Source organism: Alexandromys fortis, unplaced genomic scaffold (genome assembly GCF_014885135.2).
Source record: "Alexandromys fortis isolate MF-2015 unplaced genomic scaffold, M_Fortis_MF-2015_v1.1 scaffold_45, whole genome shotgun sequence".
Lineage (NCBI taxonomy): Eukaryota > Metazoa > Chordata > Mammalia > Rodentia > Cricetidae > Alexandromys > Alexandromys fortis.
This window is the reverse complement of record NW_026067926.1, coordinates 2,904,223-2,921,878: the sequence shown is the minus strand read 5'-3', so window position 1 is coordinate 2,921,878 and position 17,656 is coordinate 2,904,223. Positions and strand designations below refer to the sequence as shown.

Genomic DNA, 17,656 nt, shown 5'->3' with positions numbered 1-17,656 from the left:
GTTTAATGATTCCCAACATCTGAAGGGCTAGATGTTCCCTAAAACCCTTAGGTTTTCAGCTGCCACATTGGCCTGTCATTCCTACAAAGCATCTGTTCGTAAGATTGGAAATCACAGTCCCCTCTGGATGGGACGTGCCTTCTCCAGTTTGTAAAAACAAGCAAGCAAAAACATAACGGCCAGATTCCATCTGGGTTCAAATTCAAGTCCAAAGATATGAGCCACTGTGATCGTGGGGGAGCTGTTTGACCTGATTTACGGATTGAGGCCAATAACAGCCCTGCACGTAGGGTCCTTTGATGATTAAACCAGTTAATGCCTATAAATCACTTAGACCAGAGACTGGATTCTGCTCCAGAACCCTCAGGCCATCTCCAATATGACTAATGCTGTCACTTCTCTGTCTGGTGCCAGGCTCCTCTTGGCGTTTGAGCTTGTGTCCCCCCTGCAACAGGGGAATTTGAAAAATGAAGGATTTAGGAGATCAAAAGGCCCCCGTAAATCCACGTCCTCTCATTTCTTAGGTGTGTGGTTTTGAGCGATTCCCTTGAATCCTTAGGCTTCTTCCTCTTCTTCGGCTCTAAAAACAAAATAAAAGTACTTAATGAGCCATTTCCAAGACCGTTGAGCGAGGCCGTGGAAGAGGACTCTTGTTGCGTGGCTAGGGTGTAGTAGGTGTCCGATGCACGCTCCTGGGCTTCCACTTGCTAAGTCCATCCCTGCCTGGACAGCTGGGGGGTTCTAAGTGGGTCATGGAGGAGAGAAAGTTTTTCAGGTCAGCTGCCTTCAGCTTCAGCTCCAATTAGCACTTTGCCTGGTGGAGCGGTTTCCTATCAATCCAGGATCCATAACCTTCATGATGAACCAGAGCGCCTCTCTTGGCTGGCAGTGTTGGGGGCAGTGCTCTGTGGTCAGTGGGCAGAGTGCAGTGTGGGCTCTCTCCTCAAGGCTGCTACTCCTTCGAAGTAGGAGTGATGTATAAGCCAAGAGCCAAATGCTTCCTCCAGAGCAGAGGGCCCCAGGAGAGGAGTCTGGGAGGTGAGCCGAGATGGGAACAGTGATTACATCCAGCTGTCTACATGGCTTCAGGCACCAGAGCGGAGTGTGGGAACCAGGCAGAGCCTCCTCCCGCTCTGTGTGCCCACAGTGGCGCGTCTTTGCTTGTCGTCTCCCTGCCTACAAGGGATCTGAAAAAGCAGACATCTTTCCCACAGATACCATCTTCTTGTATATGTCTAGCTCATTAAAAAAATAAACACCTTGTTTTCCAGAAAAACTGCTTTCAGTGAAAGCAGAAAAGGTTTGTTTAGATTTCCATGGCCAGTATGCTGAAAGCGGACACAAGCCTAGACTGGCAAGTTGAAGTAAAAATAAACAGAGACCGAGTTACAGTGGGCTGGGAGAGCTGAGCTATTCAAAACCCGACCTGGGGCTGGGGAGGAGGCTCTGTGGGTAAAGTACTTGCCATGCATGGAGACCCGGGTTCAGTCCTCAGAGCTCACATAAAAAAGCCAGGTATGGTGGCACACATCCATCATCTCAATAATGGGTAGGTAGAGAACAGAGGGTTCCTGGGGCTCGCTGACTAGCTAGCTTAGCTAAATTGGGGGAGTTCCAGGCAAACAAGGTGGAGAGTGACTGAGGAAGACATGAGAGGCAGATCTCTGGACTCCGCGTGTACATGCACTCACACACAAATGTATACACACATCCACACACTCGCCTCACTCGTCTCCTTGGCTGTGTGACATTAGGTGGGTGATTTTACTTCTCTGGACCAGTTTCCTTATCGAGAAAACAGGAAAAATAGTTACTGAAGCCTCAGAGTGTTTCTGTAAGATTCAAGAGTTAGAGATAATGGCTGGGCTACCTTTAGCACAGACACATGCTGTGCTCAGTCCACAGAAACATTGTTGGTGTTATTGTTATCGGGGCTGAGACTGTCTAGATCAGTGGTTCTCAACCAGTGAATCACAACCCCTTGGGGTCACCTAAGATCATTGGAAAACACGGATATTTATATTATAATTCATTACAGTTACGAAGTAGCAATGAAAATAATTTTATGGTTGTGGATCTCACCAACATGAGGAGCTGTATTAAGGGGTCACAGTATTAAAAAGCTTGAAAAACACTGTCCCAGACTTTCTTTCTATCCATCCAAACCCAACGTAAATGCCAAGGCTTGACTTAATTTGCTTGCCCTCCATTGACTTTTCCTGACCAAGCCAGACCACAAATACCTCTGGGAAAACCACATGCAGAGTGTATAAAGTGAGGACATGACGACTCCAAGGTTAAGGAGAAGGTTTTTAATGTAGATATGAGAGAGAGAGAGAGAGAGAGAGAGAGAGAGAGAGAGAGAGAGAGAGAGAGAGAGAGAGAACAGCCAGGGACATTTGAAAGAGTCCAGAGAAGAAAGAGAAAACAGTATACTGAGCATTACCAGGCAACTAAACCAGGCCATGAAATGAGAGAGAGTGGGGAGGGTGAGAGAGGAAGAGAACAAAGTACAGACAAAGATGACCAAGAGAGGGGTGCAAAAGAGGAGGCAAGAGAGGGGGACAAAAGATAAGCTGGAGAAGTTTGGGGGGCAGGTGAGAAGAGCCACGGGTACCTGGAGGCCAGTGTGTGCTTTGGTATGCTAGAGGCATCACAGTCATTTGTCCCGAGTTTCTCTCTCTCTCTCTCTCTCTCTCTCTCTCTCTCTCTCTCTCTCTCTCATCTGCCACTTTGATACAGGATCTCCTTATGAAGCCCAAGCTGACCTTGGGCTTCTGCAATCCTCCTGTCTCAGCCTATGAAGTGCTGGGATCACAAGCATACACCATCATGCCTGGCTCCCATTTCTCTTAAAAGCCCAAATTTTATCTGGGCCGAGGTGGCGCACGCCTTTAATCTCAGCACTCGGGAGGCAGAGGCAGGTGGATCTCTGTGAGATTGAGACCAGCCTGGTCTACAAGAGCTAGTTCCAGAACAGGCTCCAAAGCAGCACAGAGAAACCCTGTATGGTGAAAAAAAAATTTTTTTTTGGAGCTAGGCTGAAGAGGGACCAGATCCCACCTGTGGTCACTCTGCAAGTCCTTACTGTTGTTTGAGTTCTCTGAGGACCAGTTGCCTTGTCATTTCACGTGGGAAAAAAAGCTGAGAATACTGAGTTTGAGGTAGTTTGGCTCCTTGGGAGATAAAGCACACATGGACAGCGTGTGCCTGTGGCTGTGAGCATCTCACAGGCAGGAGTCAAGTCAAATGTGCAGCAGTTCAGAATGAATTGCTAGGTTCCCTCTTTCGCCACAGTCATCCAATTGTGGGCAAACCCGAGGGTGCTTGGTGTCAGCTCGGCTTTGCGGCTCACTCCTTTCCCTTGTTTCTACATCCCCTCCGAGTCGTCTCCCTTCTCTTTTGGAATCGTCACCTCCTCCTTCTTTCTCTCATCTGTTCCCTTGCTGGCGTCTTGAGATCAGAGACCCTGGCATGTGGCTTCAGGTTCATTTCGAACAGGAAGCCTGGCTGGTTTCATCTCTGCATCTATTCATCTTGTTATTTAGCCCTGGCTGCCAGACACAAAGATGGGGAGTGTTGATAATTAAGTAATTTAAACAGAACACCAAAGAAACCTCAGCGGAGGGTGATGTGTGATACGGGGAAAATGAGCTGGGCTAGGTTTTGACTATTTAATGAGTGTTCTGAAAGTAATTACTTGAAACTTGGGTCCATTTGACTAATGTTTTTCTTTTGTTTGTTGTTGGTTTTTTCCCCCATTTTACAAGTGCTTTTCTGAGAAATGCAAACAGCATCTGAATGAATGCATCCTTCCAGTTGGCCAAATGTCAGTGTTTCTCACGACAGGAGGGGAAGGGGTTTTGAAGAAATAGCAACTGTCTTCCTTAGGTGCACCAGTAACACAGAGACTCATTCTTGAGCCCAAACGCAGCCTGTGACATTTTTAATGTGAAGTTCAAGGCCACATTGGAGCTTTGATTTGATTTAGCCCTGTAGGATTTTGCTCTGGGATGGGCATCATTTTAGGCTTCCCTCCCACAGAGATCTGGCTAAGAAACTGTCACTGGGTGTGCGCATCGACACATCCACTTGAATATGTCTGTGTGTGCCTCTCTCCCCATTTGCTTCCAAGTCACTGGATCCCAACATGGAGGTTTCTATTGCAAGAGTAAGACTGGTTGATCTTCTTCACTATGCTCCTTTCCTCCCTCGTTGGGTTAACTGTTTCTCACGGCGCTCACGTCCTGGCCTGCAATCTGTTCAATGTTTTATTTTTTTCTTTCCCCCTCTTTTAGCTAATGACCAAACACCCAGGCAAGCGTCTGGGTTGTGGGCCTGAAGGGGAACGGGACATTAAAGAACATGCATTTTTCCGGTATATTGACTGGGAGAAGCTCGAACGCAAGGAGATTCAGCCACCATATAAACCAAAAGCTGTAAGTAAACTCCCCTCTTTGGCTGGCTGGTCCTTAGATACAAGATGTTCTTTCTTTTGCGGGTGTGTGCCTCGAATGCTTTCTGGGGTGTGTGCATCGACACATCCACTTGAATATGTCTGTGGGTGCCTCCCTCCCCATTTGCTTCCAAGTCACTGGATCCCAACATGGAGGTTTCTATTGCAAAGCCAGGCCTCTGTAAATAATGGGGAAGACAATTGATATGGAGGTTTTTGTTGTTGTTGTTGCTGCTGCTGCTGCTGCTCTGATTCAATTACTGTAACTGTTTGAGCTGACACCTTTTTGGGGGTGGTTCTTGGGTGAGCAGAGTCCAGACATATTCTGGAAATGTGATGAAGAATCTAATTTTGCCCTCCTTCCTTCCTCAGTTCAACCTTGTCATTTTCTCTCCAGACTGACATTGAAAAGGTCATGTTGTTTATCTCAATGGTATTTCAATTGAATTCAGAGAAACATACAGTACCACCTCTGATTCGGTAACTGAGAGCGGTTCACCAGCCAGCCCTTTCCCCAGGTGAAGGAACAGGAAGCAGAGGTTGAGACTCCTGACCCACAGACTTCCTGGAGGCTGGATGTAGATAGGCTTTCATGCAGAATAAACACTTCCCATTCCCCTATAATCCATGGGAGAAATTTGCCACCCCAAAGACCCAGTAGGGTTCTTGACGGCTTCTGGGGTAGGAAGGTGGGCATTGGCTGTTTGGATCAGAACTGTGATTCTGTTGGGTGGGTATTTCTTTGTTAATGTTAAGTACAGTGCAGACCTGGGGACTTTATTACAATGTTGTGAAACTCCTGAAGGAGGCTGAAAAGTGAACATAAACATTGTCATTGACACCTGAAGTTGTAGGGGGTCTCAGTTTTCAGGTGAAGAAGGTGATAATGATAGTTATTTCGATGTGATAATTGTTAATTTCTTGAGCATTTATTATGTGCTAGGTGCCATGTTAAGCATTTCACATACAACATCTAATTAAACCCTCATAACAGCCTAGAAGGCTGGTTATTGTTCTGGGAGCTGGGAGAAGAAGGTAGAGACTCCCAGAGGTCACCCAACTGCTTTCGGATGGGAAGGAGGGAGAACCATATCCTGGGCAGTCTAACTCCATTGGAAGCTTTCTAGAAAGTCTAGGTTAAAGGGACAAGAAAATCTCCCAGGTGGCTCACCCAAGAGCCCTATAAAAGTACCCTGTCTCTTTGCTCCAAATGCCTAGAACTACAGCCTGGCAGCCCCCCCCCCCCCCCCGAGCCTCTTGCTGAATGCATCTGAGTGCTGAGAAGCCAGCCCCAATGGAAGCAGTCCATTCCAGACTGGGACTTTTCTCCATTGTTGAATATTCTAGATTAATACTTGACCAGTCTTCCCAAAATATCCAGCAGAGACCCGCCCTCTCTAGACGCTCGGGAGACTTGTGAGCATGTATTGAAATCCTGACATCCTGTAAACCCCTCCTGAAAGCACACCCATATGACGTTATTTCCGGGTGTCGTATCATTCCTCTTAAACAGTGACACAGGCCGGAGCACGGCACTCTTAAGAGCATCCGATCAACAGTGAGTAGCCGCTGTCTCCTGGCTGTTTTAGAGATGGTAAAACCAGTCAAGTGCTCTCTGACCTATTTATTGTCATCCTCTGTAGTGCAGCGAGATAATGGCTTCTGCGTGGAGGATCGTTGTGATGCTCGCAGGCACTTGTACACGACAGGTTCTCAAAGAGAATTGACTATGGTGGGCAGCGATGCCACAGAGGAGTTAGTGTCTTGGGTTTAGGATCTTCGGGAGGCAAGTTAGTAGTACTGTTCCTTAGGTAGCGTCTGTGCTCAGTCCTGGGGTGGAGGTGGGACCGCTTGTCCTTGGCAGTACAGCTGCCTTTCCTGAACCCACTGGGAATAAATCAAAAGGTGGATTTGGAAGGGGTGGACAAATTCTTTGTTCAGGAAACTAGTGTTTCAGAGGTAAGGTAATGACGTGTGTGTGTGTGTGTGTGTGTGTGTGTGTGTGTGTGTGTGTGTGTGTACAAGTATATGAGCATATTTGTGTCCAGGATGTATGCATGTGCAGGTGGAGACCTGAAGGTGGCTACTGAAGGTGGCTACTTACTGGACTCTTCCTTGATTGCTTTCCACCTTCTTCACTGTGACAGGGTCTCCCACATAAACCCAGATCACGAATAGAACTGGCTTGGCTAGCCAGGTTGATATGAAGGCCCTGTCTCAGTTTCTTAAGATCTGGAATTACAAGTGGACTGTCACACACACACACACACACACACACACACACACACACACACACAGAGCATTTGTATGGATTCAGGAAAGCCAAGATCTTCTAGCCATTATGCTTGCACAGAAAGCATTTAACCCCCGCCGCCAAGTCATCTCAACAGTGCCCCCCTCTATTTAGTTTTTGCAAGACTACTTGTAAGGCCTCAAAATGTGAACCTCGCCTTTCCTTACTCTGCCCAGGTTCATTAGCAAGGAACCCACTGGACATTAGGAACTTGTGTTTGGGTTGCAGACCAGTGGCTTTCAAATGGTGGTCCCTGGGTCAGCAGCAACAGCATCAGTCTGAACCATGTTCAAATTAAATGGCTAGGACCCAACCCTAGATACCCCGAATCAGGAAGTCCTGTAGCAGAGTTGGATGCTGTGAGTCCAGGAAGCCCTGTGGGGAATCTGAGGTATGCTGTAGGCTGAGAGAACCACTCAGAAAGGGGAGAGCGGCAGAAGCCAGAGGAAGGTGGCAGAGAGAAGAGCTGGTTACATGAGAGACTGGCCCTCTGTCATTTGGGGGTGGGGTGGTGACTTTGGCATGCATCGCAGACTGAGTTTCAGGTACTTCAGAGAAAGAAGGCAGGCTGTGAGGGACAGGAGAAGGATGGAAAGCCACGGTGAAGAGCTGAGGCTCGGCGAGGCCCAGGCTTCATGCTCCCATTAGAAGCTGGGAACCAGGACTTCTTAACAGAAATCTCACTATTTCTTCATAATTGGCAACAAATGTTTAAAAATTAAACAGCGTTCAGGGCAAATAAAAACACATCTATGGCCCACATGTGGCCCGTGGAGTATTTTGTAACCTCCTGGAGTATTGATGGATCAAGCAGGGGTAACATTTAGCCAGTTCCTGTTAGTAGTATTTGTGAGCAGTTAGGAGTTCCTTCCGACTGAGATGCTATCTGTGACTATTCCCACTAAGGATCATGAATGTAAAAGGTTCACGGGCTGAGCAGTAGCTCATTTGGTAAAATCCTTGCCATATAACCATGAAGACCCGAGTTCAGGGCAGTGGTTCATGCTGTTAATCTCACTTCTGGAGAGGTGGACACGGGGGCTCTCTAAGGCTTGCAGACAAACTAGACTAGTTGAATTGAGGAGTTCCAGGACAATGAGGCAAGCTATCTCAGAAAACAAATTGGATAGCTTCTGAAAAATGGCATCAGAGATTGTTCTCTGGCTTATACACACACTTTTGCACATATATGGGTACCTGCATATACACACGCACACGTACACACACACACACACACACACAGCATGCATGGGCATGTACATGCACATCTAGTCTGTGCCTGGCTCATAGGCAATAGGAAAAAGTAGCTGTCTATCATTGATAAAACCAGTACCATCAATTATTAAGTTATTAACATCAATAATTCTTCTTATAATAATTAGGTAATTGAATAATTGCTAGGAATGGTCAACAAGAGCCTTCAATTGTTCTACCTTGGTATTATTTCTAACCACACAATATCCTGCATTCCCTCATGTGGGTATAATAATGTATTTCAAAATGCAGTAGCCAGAATAGGGCATGTGTTTCCAGATATTTTACCACTAGCTCAAAGGGAAATAGGGCCCACCTTGATCTCCCTTGATAGATTTAGAAATACATTTGTCCCACAGTATCTGTGGGGTTTTGGTTCAAGGATTCCAAAATTCATGGAGGCTCAAGTCTCTTATATGAAATGGGTAATATCTAAATGGAACCTACTCATATCCTACTTTAAATCATTTCTAGATTAGCTATTATATATATTAAAAGTAAGTGATATATAAATATATGTTTAATGTTTATATTTAATAAACATTTATAAATAAAATAAGCAATTCTTCATAAATAATCAGCATAACAAATAAATGCATAATATTCAAATAAAATAATATCAATACCTAGCATCAATATTTAATTATAATAATTAATAATTCTAATGTTTAATATTAATATAACACAAACACATATTATATTTATAAGCAAACCTATTTAATAATATAAATATAAAAAGCTATTATTTTATATAATTCAGAGAGTGTGTTAGTTTACTTTCCATTGCTGTGATAGAACACCATGACCAAGGCAATTTATAGAAGAAAAGAGTTTATTTGGACTTATAATTCCAGAAGAATTAGAATCTATAATGGCAGCAAGCAGCAGGCATGTCAGCTGGAGCAAAAGCTGAGGGCTCACATATAGAGCAGCAAGCATGAAACAGAGAGAGTGAACCGAGAAAGGCATGACTTTGAGACATCAAAGAAGTCCTACCCTCAGCAACATGCCTCCTTCTGCAAGGCCACACCTCCTAAACACACCCAAACAGTTCCACCAAGCAGAGGTCAAGCATTCAAACCTCTGAGCCTATATGGCACGTTCTCATTCAAACCACTACAGAGAGCAATGGCAAGAAAACTAGTTCTCTGTGTGTCCTTGCGTTTGGTGAATATGCAACATTTTATCCTTGTATTTCTAAATTATTTTGGTTCGTGGGGGTTGTGGCAGCCAGGCTGGCCTTGAACTCATGATCTTTCAGCCTCAGCTTCCCAAATGTTGGGATTACAGGTATGTGAGGTTGCATCCAGCTCTAAAAATCATTTCTGAACTACAGTTATCTAAAGTGTGTGTGTGCGTGTGTGCGTGTGTGAGTGTGTGAGTGTGTGATACATGCACACACAGGGCTGACAACAGTAACAAACGCATGGTCCACCCATTTTGATTCTTCCTGCTCATGTTCCTCTCATATTGCAAATTCAGGTTTGATTATCCCACCCCCACCCCAGGATCTGTGTTTCCTCATCCTTCTTATCTGTCTGTCATCTCAGAAATGCCTGTGGCAAGTGTGCAGACTTCCATGTGCCTTGCTGGATATTAAAAGCCATGTGTGTACCTGTCAACGGGCCTGATTTATGCATGCTATTAAGTGACTTCAGGGAGAGAAAACGCAAGGGGCAGAAGCAGAGGACTATATTCAAACTTCAGCGAAGGGTGCTATTATGGGTGGTTCATTAAAATCGCTTTAATGGGTTTTGTTTGTTCTCAGTGCTATCTTCTGTTGTGGCAAGGAGCAGTTTGGCAGTGCATTGTTTGGAACTGTACGAAAAGATACTAGGTTGTTGTATTGTCATAGGGTACAAAGTAATGGTGTGTGTGTGTGTGTGTTCCTGTGGAAGGAGACACGCATGCTCATGCACATGGAGGCTGGTGGTCAACACTGAGGGTTTGCCTCTGGCCCATTCCACCTTATTCTTTTGAGATAGGGTCTCTCACTCAATCTGTAGTTCAATGTTTCACGTACTCTGACTGGTCGAGCAAGCCCACTGGAATCCTCCTCTCTTCCCCATTCCTCATCACTAGGATTACAGATTAAAAACACCGTGCCTGTTTTTTGCATGGATGCTGGAGATTTGAACTCAGATCCTCCTGCTTGTGTGGAAAGCCATTTACTGACTGAGCTATCTCCCAAGCTCCATACAATAGTGTCTTTAATGTGTATCTGGTCACATTAATCTCTTGTTTGCAACCCCCACCAGCTTTCTGGTACCTCATCATAATACCTATTGGTCTTTGGCATATGTGGCTTTTGAGTCCTTCCAAGACCAGGTGTTCCCTCCCACAGTCTGGGCTCCTAGCTCCAAGGACCAATGCTCCTGGGTTTCTTTTATTTCTTTAACATCCAGCCTTTTCTCTCTTTGCCAGCTTTACCAATGCAAAACCATTGCCTGGGATACCCAGAGTCCTTCCCCTGTTCCTCTTCCTCCCTCCTGGAAGCTAGGTGTTGCCTCATTAAATCCAAAGAACATCACCTCCTCAGGGAGGCGCCTCTTGATTCCTGAGTTGGGACCTGCTTGCCTCCTGTTCACAGACTCATCCCATGTTCTTGCAATTGTTTGCTCAGTTTAACATCTGTCGTTTTGACTAGACTGTGGCCGTGGTTTTTTCAGTGTCAGACCCAATGCCTCACTGAAGTTTTAGCACATAATAGGGGCTGGAATTTTTTTTTTACTGAATAAATGAATGAATGATCATAAAAAGAGATGCTGTAACACACCCTGTTATGGGGCATAAAGGATTCTTTAGAGCTGTGTATTAAAGTAAAAAGTGTTTTTCTTATGTACAGCAGGGTGTCTCTGATAAATTGGTTGTTGTGTAAGTTACTATCGTATTTATAAAGGGCTATAATTTGCCTGCTGCACTGCAAGCTGTCATGGCTCCTTTTGGCTGCACAGTGTGCACAGGGAGAGGATGCTACAGAAGGATCAGAAGGTGCAGTGCACTATACCCTTGGTACTGCACGGAGAGAGCTGCAGATTGCAGCTATCTGTCCTTGCACAGGTGGTCCAATGCAGTAGGCATCAGTGCTCCTTTTGCATGTGTGCACAAGTCCCCCTGAAAGTCTGGTACAAACTGCTGAGGGTGGAGCCCGGGATTTTGCATTCCACACAAGTTTCCTATTGCTAGGCCAGAAGGTGAAGGAGGGAACCGTGTATGCATGGAAGACGGGGGCATGAATAAGGTGTTAGGAACACATGGAAAGGCTATAAGATAGCTTGCTGGAGATATTTGAAAGATCCCAGAGTGTAGGCATCTGAGCTCAGTGGGTAAGGAGAAAAACCAAAGAGGCTTTGGGAAGGAGAGATGGTGTGGAACACTATATGATCTTTGGCTTTTAATATAAACTGTGAGCAGAGAAATAATGGCCTAACGCTAGGCTTTAGAAGAATTATGCTGGCTAATCAGGGGACAAAAGTCTGAAACTGAGGAAAGCAACTGTGGAGGCTCTGTCAATAATCCAGGCAGGAGGCTGTGGGGATGTGGATAGGATGGAGCCAATTGGGAGCCTTTCGAGGGATGCTCACTTCAGCATCCTCAGGCCTTCTCCAGTTCCTGGTATCTTGTAGGCAACTCAGTGCCTGTTATGGCATGGAAGATAGGCGAACAGAAATCACATGATTGTTCTTTCAGTGTCAAGCCCAGCATACCAGAGTTTGGTAGGAGAAGATCCAAGGGAATAACTATCAGGAAAGCGCCTGCTGCTCAGAGCACAGTTTGCAGGGCACAGAGTAGGTTGTGCTCACCCTCTAAGTTGTATTCCTTCTGTCATTGGGAGGACACAGCAGTGGAGGTGACTGTTTATGCTGAGAACTGTGGCCAGGTCATCCTTGTGCCTAGAAAATGCATCTCAGAATTTTGCTGTGCAATAGCAGAGGGTGCTTTGAGGCTGCGCCTTCTTGAATGTCTGTATTTTGCCGTGAAACGGTACGCGGACATCACGGTATGAGAAGTGCCGTGGTGGAACTGAAATGCCTGTTGGAGATTTTCCTGGGGTTCCCATGTTATGACAAAGTCCTGTCATCCCATCTCTGAGAGGCTCTCGGGAATGTCCTAACATAGGTCTTGCAGCAGCCCACTGTCCAGCTGCCTCGTTGAGATGACCTTGAGATCACCTTATCCAACCATCAGCGTAGAAGCAGGTATCTGAAGGGCACAGGGAAAGGAAGGCAGGCACAGGACATCCAGTTCATGAAGTCCATAGAGTCTTAAGTGCTGGCATGTGTATGCACTTGCCCCCTGTAGGTGAGTACGGCTCGACTAGTCCCTGGAAATATGAGCAGTCTGATCATGGATTCTCTCTGAGAAGTAGCTATCAAGATCACCTTTCAGCTGGTCCTGTTGGCACAGGTCTATGGTTCCAGCCACTCAGAAGTCTTACACTAGAAGATCACAAGTTCCAGACCTGCCTGTTTGGAATGAATTCAGGCTAGCCTGTGTGATGCAGCGATACCTTGTTTCAAAAACAAAAATAGAAAGAACACTAACTGTTAAAGTCCATGAGAGTGTTTGCCTAGCTGGCAAGAGACTCTGGATTCAGTCTCCAGTACCAAAGAAGACAGATCATCTTCCTCTACCTCCTTGCATTGACTTGTAAGCAACCACCCAGCCCATAGAGACATGATCAGTATGCTTGGTCCCTCCTTCTTCCCCCTCCAGCCTGCACGTCAGGCCTCTCCCATCTCCAACAGGCTGACTCCCGTCATTTCTGCTCTTGTTGATTATTCTTATCTTTCCTATTTACATAAAGCTTCATCATTTCCACATTAGGAGAGCCTAGAAATCTTTCAAGATATAAGGCTCCTTGCAGGGTGTCTCTTGGCCCCTTTAAGATCTATGCCGTTTTCAAATTTTGACCATAAATGGCTGGGTCTGGGAGATGGTTTGGTGGGTAGAGGGCTTGCTGCATAAGCATGAGGACCTAAATCCAAACCTCTGGAACCCACTTATGAGTTGAGTGTATTGGTCACAATGGCATGTGTTTCTAACAACAGTCAGATGGGAGTCAGAGACAAGAAATCCCTAGAAGCCCAAGGGTCAGCTATCTGGTCTATGCAGCTGTGAACAAGGAGACCCTGCCTAATATCTGAAATAAGGTGGATGCCAAGGACCAACACTTGAGATAGTTTTCTGACTTCCATATATGGACTACAGCCCCTCCACACACACACACATTGCCCATATCCTTTGAGAGTCCAAAGGTGCCACTGCTTCAGGAAGAGCTCATACCCACAGGACTTGGTTTCTCGGTGGCTCTGTCACTTGAAAGCATTGTTTATAAAGTCAAAAGCTTCAGTGCCCCTTAATGAGCTGCAGCTCTGCTCGTGTGACATTCTCCTCCGAACCCAATTGCCCTTTCTACTGTATGAGTAAGTGTCTCGGTGTGCATGTGGCGGAAGGTGTGTTTGATGTCCTGACATTTCTGAATCGAAGCCAGAAAGTGTAACCTTTGTGTGTTTGCTATTCAAACTCCAAATTCAAGGCTTAAGGACGGGATCTAACTTCTAGTTGGTATGATTTATTTAAGCATTGAACTTAACCCCTCCAAAGTACCAAATACTCAAGAGAACAATAGCTCTTTGAACGTTGTGACTTACAGTAATTCTGATAAAACCCACATTATTCAAACGTATTCGAAAACATATTGAGTTCTTGCCTGTGCTGGACACTGTCCTGAGTGTCTTTTAGGCATCATCTCATGCCATTTCTCACAGCAGCTTCTTCAACATGTGTGTTGTTATCGTCATGGTAACGATGGGGGAGGGGGAAGCCTAAAGAAGTTAAAAAGCTTCTTACAATCTAGCAGTAGAGGGTGGCAGAGTCAGGACTTGAGCTCTGAACTCCGCACTGCCTGAAATCCCTGGAAAGACTATTGTATGAATTTGGAGCACCTGGTAAAGTCTGGGACCGTGCTAATGGAGATCCATGACAACCAATAGTATTTATCTCATAATAAGGAAGAGAAAAGACTGAGAATTCTTACAGTTCAAGTGACTTAACATTCATTTTAAAATACTGTAACAAGTAAGCAGTATATTCGCACCTTTTGTCGGTTCACTGGCAGAGTTGGAAAGGATGCAGATGCAGATTGCCTTCTTCTGAAAGCTTGGGTTTCATGTCTCACAGAGACAGTAGGCGTGGACTGAGAGCAGCAGGGTAGGGCAGCATCCTAAAGGAGGATCTAGGCTTAAGCTCTGGAAAGAGATGTTTTGATAGCCTGCTCTGGAGGGTCTGTGTGCACCCCTATGGGGCAGAGTTTGCAGAGACCATGACAAAAATACCTAGACTAGCCAACAGGTAGACCAGAGTCACTTAGAAACACAGCCTGAGATCTGACATCCCATCTCTCTTTCCATCTTCCCTCTGTCCCCATGGAGAGTCCATTTAGAGTAAAGATCAAATCAGGTTCCCTGCAGATACTGGAAATTTTATCGAGTGCCTGGGCCAAGCAAAGTTCCAAAATCTCTTGCCAGGTGTGTGACTTTGAGCTGACCCCTGGAAGGGAAGTCAGCAGCTGAACAGAAATGGTGGATGGGACACACCTGTGCTCTGAGAGACCACGGAACTGTTAGGGTGTGTCTGACAATAATGAGTGGAATACAATAGAAGTCAAGTATTGAAAGACTGCCTGAGAAAGGGAAATTCAGCTCCTTTATCCAACAGAGGGCCAGAGGTTTGGCTAAGTGACTCACTCAGGGAATATGACAGAGCTAAGATGCAGGGCTTTGTTATTGTGCTATTTCTATTTATAGCATTAAAAACAAGTCAGTTATGGTAGTCAAATTATTTACTTTTCCTAGAGAATGTAGAGCTGTATGAACTTGACTGAGCGCATTGCACCCACACACGAACCCCTTGAGAGAGGAGTTAATGTTCATTTCCCGATACATCTAAGGAAACACACTCAGATCCACAAGCTAAGTAACATACCCAGGGTCACCCAGCAACTAAGTCTGAGCATCAAGTAATTTGAAGTCCTACCCCTTCACCTCAGAGCCCACCAAATTGCTCTTTGCTATTATAATGTTTCTTCTCTCAAGAATCAAACTTAGCCACGCAGGCGTGAGGTTTAAATTTCTCTTGATCTAATCTTGACATCACATATTTCCCTGAGGGATAGTCCTAGTTGGGTAGATATTCGATAGGACCGTTTCTTGAATCTTTGGTCAACCCACATGTAGGTTCAAATGATAATCACAGTCTCCCAGAAATCTCATGACTAAAGGATGAGGGGGACTCAAGAAGAAAAGTGAAAGGATTCAGGGAGACTTTCCAACAAAAAGAGAAATGGACCAAAAGTCAAACGGAGCCGTAATTCAGCATCCTCAGCATCAGTGATGAGTGGAGATGGGCAGCATGGAGCCTCACTGGATGCAGTCTTTGTGGCTTCAGCCTTCCAGGTCACCTTTTCCTAAGTCCCCTGAGTGAGCCCTAATGCTTCTTTTCTCAAGTTCTTATCACTAAAGCTTCAAGGTCCTTACTCTCCTGAAAACCCCATCTCCCGAGTGACTGGAAGAAATGAAACATGTAGATGGGCTTAAGTGAACAGCCCTAAAATTCCTGGCCTATCATTGACCACCATTATCTCCTCTTTGTGTGACTTCGCTCCATTCCTGCTCTGAACCCCATCCTCCCATCTCTCCATAGACATCTATTTCCAGTTTCCTTTCACATTAACCAGAGTTCTTGTGGTTGGAATTAGGCTCCTGATTCAGGCTGACTTTGAAGGGAAACCCTTGATTATTAAGGTGTGACTTGACCTGTGGTCTCAGTCAGTGGGAAGGAGATGCCATTTCCTATCTCCTTTGATTGCTTCTGCTAATTCTAATCAATTGTTCTTCTCAGAAGACTTTGTGGTCCTTGGGATAATAAGACCTTGACCTGCGTGACAAGTTCCTAACAGAAACTACTTGTAGGAGGAGATTTATTTGGGCTCAGAGTGTGAGTCCATGGCCAGCCGTTTCCTTATGTATGAGGCTGTCTGAGGCAGAGCCTTGCAGCAGAAAAGCATGATAGAGCAGAACTGCCCATCACATGGCAGCTAGAAAACAGAAAGAGACAGGAAAGGGGTAGCATCCCCAGCAACCTGCTTCCTTTGGGTAGATTCCACCTTCCACAGTTCCATCACCTCCAAAAGTCCATTCAAAATTCAAATTTACTGTTGGATTAAGCATTGGATAGGTTAGAGCCTTGAGATCCAGTTGTCTCTGGAAAGAATCCCAGAAGTATGCTCGACTGACATCTCTTGATGTGATCAAGTTCACATTTATGCTTAGTCAACATCACCAGCACACGGGGCAGCAAACAGCTCAGCTCCTGGGGTTCCCAGAAACTTCCGCGAAAGAGTCTTATCCCCTAAGCTCCTGGTAGCCTTAGACTTAAACTTATGAGGCAATAGTAGGCCATATGCTTCTTTTCAATTGCATGTCACCAGGGGGATGGATTATGCTAATTGGCTTGGCCTGGGTCATCTGTCCCCCTGAGCCAAGAGAGTAGCTCTATTCCTGGCTAACCAGAGCATGATGAGTAAGAAAGAATATGTTTCTCTGTTGCTGGGAGAGGAATGGTCCACTGTGTAGACAAGCTATCCATTCTGACTCCTTTCTGGTCCTCTTCTGCCAGCTTGTTTTCATCTTAAAAATCTCTTCTCAGGAACTTACTTACTGTGAAGTCTCTCCTTACTGTGAAGTCAGCTTCACCACCTAACTTTGCACAAGACTTAGGCAAGGTGGCTGGGTCTAGCTGGTTCTGGTTAGCAACCGTTTGTTCTCTCTTCCTTTCTGGTATAATCAGCTCCCGACACTCAGTTGACATTTCTCCCATTGAGTCATCCATGACCTGGAAATTGCCTGCTCTCACAGGCCCGAGGTCTTTCTTGACCTCATTACTTCATGCTTTGATCTTCCTTTAAAGAAAATCTGAAAAAAATCAAACTTCCAATCACATCCAAAGTTGTGCAGCGAGCAACTGAAGCATCCAAACAGGCTAGGCTCCCACAAAGCCAGTTCATGCAGTAGGATCGAAACCTAGTGCCATTGTCCTTGGCTTCTCATCAGCCTTCATTGTCTGCCACGTTCAGAAAGTCCAGTTTTATCCCATGCTTATTCAGTCCCAGTCCAGCTGGCCTTGGTGAGCTCCCAATAGATCAGCCCCACTGTTACAGTGGGTGGGTGCACTCCTCGCGGTCCTGACTTCCTTGCTCATGTTCTCCCTCCTTCTGCTCCTCATTTGGACCTTGGGAGCTCAGTCTGGTGCTCCAATGTGGGTCTCCATCGCCAGATGAAGGTTCTAAGGTGATATACAAGATATTCATCAGTATGGCTATAGGATAGGGCTATTTCAGGTTCCCTCTCCTCAGTTGCCCAAGGTACTAGCTGGGGACATCTCCCTGGACACCTGTGAGCCCCTCTAGAGTCAAGTCTCTTGCCAACCCTAAGATGGCTCCCTTAATTAGGATATATACTTCCCTGTTCCCATATCCACCCTTCCTTTATCCCAACCATCCCATTCCCCCAAGATCCCCCTCATACTCCCCTTCTCACTTTTCTCACCCCATTTCCCCTTACCCCCAACCCACCTCACCCCCAAGTTCCCAG

The 17,656-nt window shown here is 45.7% G+C and overlaps 1 protein-coding gene across 2 annotated transcripts in view; it reads left to right on the top strand.

Moving 5' to 3' along the window:
* Positions 1-17,656, top strand: part of Prkcb (protein kinase C beta) — a 347,370-nt gene that overhangs the window by 310,184 nt on the left and 19,530 nt on the right. For both annotated transcript variants that reach the window (XM_050143274.1, XM_050143273.1), the window contains exon 16: positions 4,299-4,439. In XM_050143274.1, coding sequence (XP_049999231.1) covers positions 4,299-4,439 — 141 coding nt within the window. The remainder of the gene's footprint in view (positions 1-4,298; positions 4,440-17,656) is intronic.